This window comes from Onychostruthus taczanowskii, unplaced genomic scaffold (assembly GCF_017590055.1).
Source record: "Onychostruthus taczanowskii isolate IOZ18803 unplaced genomic scaffold, ASM1759005v1 scaffold1, whole genome shotgun sequence".
Classification (NCBI taxonomy): Eukaryota; Metazoa; Chordata; class Aves; order Passeriformes; family Passeridae; genus Onychostruthus; species Onychostruthus taczanowskii.
The window spans coordinates 3,560,376-3,566,829 of NW_024496525.1; the positions used below are offsets into that span (position 1 = coordinate 3,560,376).

At 49.7% G+C, this 6,454-nt stretch overlaps 1 protein-coding gene across 1 annotated transcript; it reads left to right on the plus strand.

The window, feature by feature from the left end:
- Positions 1-237: 237 nt before the first annotated feature.
- Positions 238-2,714, plus strand: CHAC1 (ChaC glutathione specific gamma-glutamylcyclotransferase 1). Its single transcript, XM_041399538.1, has 3 exons — positions 238-523; positions 613-648; positions 890-2,714. The coding sequence occupies exons 1-3, from the start codon at positions 272-274 to the stop codon at positions 1,319-1,321; spliced, it is 720 nt and encodes a 239-aa protein (XP_041255472.1). The 5' UTR covers positions 238-271; the 3' UTR covers positions 1,322-2,714.
- Positions 2,715-6,454: the final 3,740 nt, after the last annotated feature.

Below are 6,454 nucleotides of genomic sequence, written 5' to 3' on the forward strand. Positions count from 1 at the left end.
CCTTCTGGGCACGGCGCGCTCCGCTCCAGCGGCCCCTGCCTTCTGGCAGCGGCCGATCCCCCGGCATGCCCAGGCGGGAGCCTCGCAGCCAGCGCTGCGGACGGGCCGACCCCGGCCGGGCGCCCGCCTGACGCAACCCGCGGCCCGCTTTGCCCCACGCGCGGCGCCGCGAAACCTCCCGCCCTCGTTGCATCACCCGGGCGGGCGGCCCGGGCCGCCTTTAAAGCGCCGGGCGGCCGAGCCGCCGCACCGCCCGCAGCCGCAGCCCGACATGAAGCGCGACCCGCAGCAGCCCGAGGAGAGCTCGGAGCCGCCGCCACGCCCGCTCCTCTCCTCCTCCTCCTCCTCACCTTCGGGGCAGGCGGAGGGCGCGGAGCTGGCGGCGCCGGTGTGGATCTTCGGGTACGGCTCGCTGGTGTGGAGGCCGGGCTTCGAGTTCACGTCGCGCAAGGTGGGCTTCATCCGCGGGTACAGCCGCCGCTTCTGGCAGGGAGACACCTTCCACCGCGGCAGCGAGAAGACGGTAAGGGGGGCGCGGCGGCGGCGGGGGGCGCGGGGCGCCGGTGTCGGCTCGGCTCGGTTCTGACGGCGCTGCCTCTTCTGTGCCCACAGCCCGGCCGGGTGGTGACGCTGCTGGAGGACTGCGGGGTGAGTAGCGGGGCTGGCCTGGCCTGCGCGGGGTGCCCGCCTCAGCACCTGCACAGGTGTGACCTGCTCTTGAGCCCCGCCGGGATCGTGGGGGGTTGTGCCGTGTGTCACCCTTCTCTGGGCTCTTGTCCCTCGTGCGGGGATCCCCCGGAGTGGGGCAGCCGTGATTTGGAACAGCGGGCGGCTGGACAGGCCAGTGCAGTTCGAGCATCCCGTAACCAGCCTGCTCTTTGACTTTTAGGCGTGCACGTGGGGTGTAGCCTATGAAGTCCGTGGGGAACAAATTGCTGCGTCGCTCGAGTATCTCAACATGCGAGAAGCTGTCCTGGGAGGCTATGACACCAAGCTGGTGAAGTTCCACCCTCAGGAGAAAGATGCAGAGGAACCCATCCTGGCTCTTGTTTACATTGCAACACCCCAGAACCCTTCCTACCTTGGCCCAGCATCTGAAGAAGACATTGCAGCTCAAATCATTGTCTCAAGTGGTTGTGCTGGTCATAACATAGAGTACTTGCTGAGACTGGCAGACTTTATGCGCTACTTCTGTCCTCAAGCAGAGGATAAACATCTCTTCTCCATCGAAGAGGCTCTTATTTCCATCCTTCCGTGTCTATACTACACAGAGGAGTCTCTAGAAGAAACTGCAAGTGTCCCTCAGAAGTCTAAGGGTTGAAATAGGAGATTTTTTTTTTTTGCAGGGTTCAGTAGAAGGGACATAAGGGAGAAGAAAGCAGTGGGGACAATCTTAACTCTGACAAAATACACTGGACTGAGTGAATAAAGGGAGAACTAACTAGCAAGTTGTTGGGGAGGGAGAAGTGGAGAGTAAAATGCTTGCTATAGGACTTGCAATTAGTACTTGTTACACTCCTTATCTGTAGCATCACAATACCCATCACTGCTTTCCAGCTGAGGAGCTGGGATCTTCACAGGAACTCTGCTCTGTAAGACTTGCTTCTGGGAGTCAAACCTGAGGCACTCATTTTCTATAGAGAAAGAGGCTCATCTTTTCTGTGCACTTTCTCTTTTTTTCATATCTTTTTTTTTTTTTCTTTGAAGACTAGTTGAGCAGGACTTGACTGGGTTTAAGCAGTATATATGTAATTCTACCTCAGATTGGCAAAAAGCTGTGTGTGTGGTGGTGGAGACTTTGGCAGATTCTGCCAAATAAAACCTTTATTTTTTTCCCCTGCCTTGTCCCACCTCCAATACAATGACCTGACACTAAATTTTGGAATGTTTGTGCAATATAAAGTGAACAGGCCTCTTTATGCTCTTGTGGATCCTACTTCCTTATGTTGTGAAGGATCACAGTAATGCACTTCTTTTCTAAAATGTCATACTGTATTTATTATGTGATACATTTCCTCTTAGGAGGGGTATCTAAACTACTCACATGCCACAGTGGTATGCAGCCCACACTCAACCTTGCATTTGTGCCTTCTAGTTTTAAATCCGTTTTCTGAGGAGCTAAGCCTGCTTTAATGACAAGCTTTTTTCCAAGCTTCACTGTCCTTGTGCTGCTCCAGACATAACTGACTCTGTAAGAAAAGGTCCTGCCTGTGTGGGAAGCCTGTGCTGCCTGCAGGAAAGCAGGCAGAATGCAGGAGAGTTTTAACTAGCCCTGAACTGGATAAACTTCAGGATGATGTGGGTTTCTCTAGAAGCATGTGAGGGTTCTAGTTCCATACAGGGGAGCCTGTCTGGCACCTTCCATTTGACTCAGAGCACCACGAGTGAGCATACCTGAAAGCCTGTGAGCTGCTGAAAAGCCTGCCTTGATCGTGTTAAGCAGAGGCACTGCTGCGAGCTCAGACTTTGCAGCTTCACATATTAACAGCATGAAAACCCACAGTATTTGGTGAGAAAACTGCTGCTACTGCAACTGCAGCAAAATAGCTCTTGGGAGCTGACCCCTGGGACTGCTGGCTCCTCCCAAATGCCATGTGATTTTTAAATTATAAAAAAGGCTAGGGACTGTTTGTATTACTGTGGCTTGTATGCATATGAAGTGGTACGGTGCTGTGCCCAGTAATAAAACAAACTGACAAAGTCAGTCTCATGTACTTTGGTGTTAGTCTTTTTCATGATGGACTTAGAGTTCAAAATAAAAAGTCTTGTGTTTTTATTTTTGGGGTGGGTTTTTTTGTTTGTTTTTTTTCAGCTCGTTGGTTTTTTTGGTTTTTGTTTTGTTTTTTTGATGTGTGGCTCTTTTTGTTGGTTTTTTGGTGGGTTTTTGTTTGTTTTTTTTTTTTGTGGCTTTTTTAATGGTGATTTTTTTTTTTAACAAAGCCTTAACTGCTAATGCTGCTGAAGTTCCTATTTTCCTAAAATCTATGATGATTTTTTTGTTGTTGTTGTTTTGGTTTTTAAAATCATCTTGCTGAGCAGCATGCCTCTGCCAAATCTAGTGGAAGAACCCAACTGACTCTTTCCCTTTGAGAAAAGGGGATTCAGTGACTTTCTCTTTCCAGCTCTTGTTGATTGTGGAGTGCTGGTACTGACAAGAGACACAAGCCAGCCCTCCCAGCTCTGCAGGGCAGGCACAGAAATGTAATTCTTCCTTGGCAGGTGAAAGGATTTTCATTCTGAGTATAATTTGGCACTGCTGTTTCCAAGAAGTAACAGTGGATGGAGCAGAAACTGCAGCTGCAGCCAGATCTGCTGGCTACAGTAAGGGAGGGAGTCAGTTATTTTTTCCTGCCCTGTGCCCCACGTGGTGTGTACAGGGGTAATGTGCACATTCCTGCTCCTCTAGTTACCAGCTCCCTCAGCGCCAGCAGATCACTGTACCTACCAGAATAACCTGCCTCAAGACTTGAGTGATGAAGTGAAAAATAACTGAAACAACTGAATGTACCACTAATTAAAGGCAGGGATAACAGACTAGAGAAAAATATGCTTCCACTGTCCTGTGGAGGCTCTCACTTCAGCTGAGCAGCTGCACCCCAGGGGCTGGGGTATCCTCCAGCTGGAAAATCAAAGGGTTAAAAATTGAACTTACCTGCAGAGAAACACCCCCTCACTAGTACAAGACTGGGGTCAGATTCCAGAATAACTCCAGAGAAAACAAAACCATCTTCACAGGCACAAAGATGCCACTGACAGGAATTAATATCAGCTGTGCACTGAGCAACCTCCATTGCCATTGCACAGGGAGAGCCCCTTGCCTTGTCCTGCCTAGCCTGGGTTGGCCACAGGATCTTTCACATCTGGTAAAAACAAGCAGTGAATGTTTGTGAACAATGCAGCTACACTAAGAATGTTCCTTCGGTGGCTGTTTCTTCTTCCCTGAAAAACTTCACTGTTTTAAGCACAGGTTCATTACTCCACTGAACTACCATTTTCTTCCCAAGGAATTCTTTGTAGTGGACTTCCAAAAAAAGAACCCCATTTTCTCATCAGAAGCGGTGAATATGGCAGCTGGCTGCTGTCACCCTGTCACTGCATCTTCAGGTCAGTAAGACACTGAGGTAATTACTTAACTTCTTTCTCCCAAGGCTTTTACTGTGTCCTGTGAGTCTGGGAACCGGTCATATTTTGGTCAGTTGATTAATTTAAAGGTTGCCATCCCAGATTTGAACTTGGGCCATGTGAGTGAGGAGAGATGGCACCCTGCAACATCTGCTACATGCCTAGACTTTGTACTGCTACACAGAGGTGGGGGTTCCTTGCCTCGGATGAACCAAGTGGGAGGAATACGACTGCTGCCTGGAGGCAGCCTCACAACCATGGCACTTGGGAGTGCCAGGTCGATGGTGACACACAGACAGTGTCCTACCCCAGGTGTGTTTCGCTATAGGTTTCCCGTCCATTTCTTGCCAGCCCAAGTGAAGCAGCTGGCTGAGGGTGCAGCTCCAGCTTCCTGCAGCTCTGCCACTGACAAACGGCCTGGGAAAAAAACACTCACCATTGTCAGAGGGTGGGACAACCAGTGTTGCCAGACACTTCTGGAGATGCTTCCCTATCCAGCAGCTTCCTACTGCATGTGCAGTTTTTTCTGACTTCCCTATGACAAGCTTGTGCCTATCAGGTCACCTCACATTAGAAACCAGTTGCAATGGAATCACATTTACAAGCTCTATCAATTGCATATTTCCCAAGCCTAAAAGCAGCACAATTAATATGATTTCAGTTCCTTCTTCAGCCCTTTCCATTTTCCTGCCCAGCAGTTCCCACATAGTCAGGAACATAGGCCTGAGTCACCATTTCCTTGAGTACATTAAGACAGGACCTACCCAGCTACTTTGCAGTGGCAAAAGCCCTCTAAATAAAGTAAGTGACAACAGTTAATCCAGCCTCAGCCTTCGTATGTTAAAGCACTCCTGAGGGCAAACAGTCCTTGAAAAGCAGGGAAAGGATAAGCAAACTCAGCAAAGTTAAAAGGATTCAGACAAGACCAAATCAAGAAGAAAAACCTCTGGTTTTTAGATGCTACAATGTAATTGCAGTTTCAAGGTGGAGTGTCCAGAACAGAGGAGACCACACAGGTAAATCCACCAAAGTGATTCCAGCTTTAGTAAAAATGTAGTTTAAATATAGTATCTCCAAGGTGTGAACTTACCTGTGCTTCAGGTACTTCTCTAGGTCAGAAAATGAATGAGACCAAATTCGTATTTGTGGCTGATGACAACAAATGCATGCAACTTGGCAAGGGAAGGAGGTGGTAGGAGAGGGGAGAGGAGAGGGAATGGACCAGATTTCCTCAAATGGGTGTGAAAGCAGCCAATGGCTTGGTCAAATGTACCTGAGGAACAGGTACATGTGAGCATCCCAAGAGTCGGGCCAGCACGAACTTTGAAGGCTACTAAGGAGCCAGCCCAGGATCTCAGTCCCAGGAGGAGCTGAAGGGAGAAGGTGGAGCTCTGTATGCATGCCCACAGGCTTGAGAGGCTCCCTGGGGCTCTGCCATGTGTGGCAGGGAGAGTCTTGCAGGTGGCCTGCAAGTCACAGGGAATGGCACACGCCGGACTCAGCATCTGTTACAGAACTGCAGCTGGTTGCATGTAACACATGTTATTCCATATGTGTCAGCCTACTCCTCAAGGGCTGTAATATGGATTTAATTACCTACAGATTTTTCACAGGCAGAGGAACAGCAAAAGATAAAACCCCAAAGAATGCTTAGTGCTCCAGCCGGAGCTGCCGTGTGTCGGAGCCTGCGCAGGCTGTGCTGGCCACGCTCCCCTCGCAGCAGAGGCACTTTGTGCCCACTGAACACAGGGTGCAGCTGCCCAGAAAGCACGTCTGGCTTGGTAACAGCCTGTTCTTCTGCTCCTGCCACCAGGAAAGCTTGGAGAGAAAAGAAAGCAGGGGAAGGAAAGAGGGTCTGCTGGGTGTACAGCTGCACCAGCACAAGGCAGACAGACTTTGAGCCAAGTATCCAGACGTGGCCACCTGTGTGCTTTGACACTTCTCCAGGAAACACATTCCAGATAGTTCAGCATCAGAATGGGGGCACAGCTGACACTTCCCAAAACCTGGTAGTCAATCTAGGGCTGAATCTTGAAATCAGGTTTTATAACATTCAGTGCAGTAATTTCAGCCCAAAGGCAGGAAGGAAAGCAAATGAGCAGAATTTGGATGGGAGATGTTTCCCGAGTCAGACTTCTTTCTCACTTTGATGCCATCAGTTTTCACAACAGGCCACAGACTTCAGTAGCACCAAATCCAAATATTTTTTAGAACTCAAGGACTGATGCAGCATAAAAAAGGACAGTCCCAGTGCGTGACTGATCAGTGATGTGCCATCAGCACTCAGCCCAGCTCAGTACAGAATCAGTCCCTGTGCATGGGAGGAACAGGA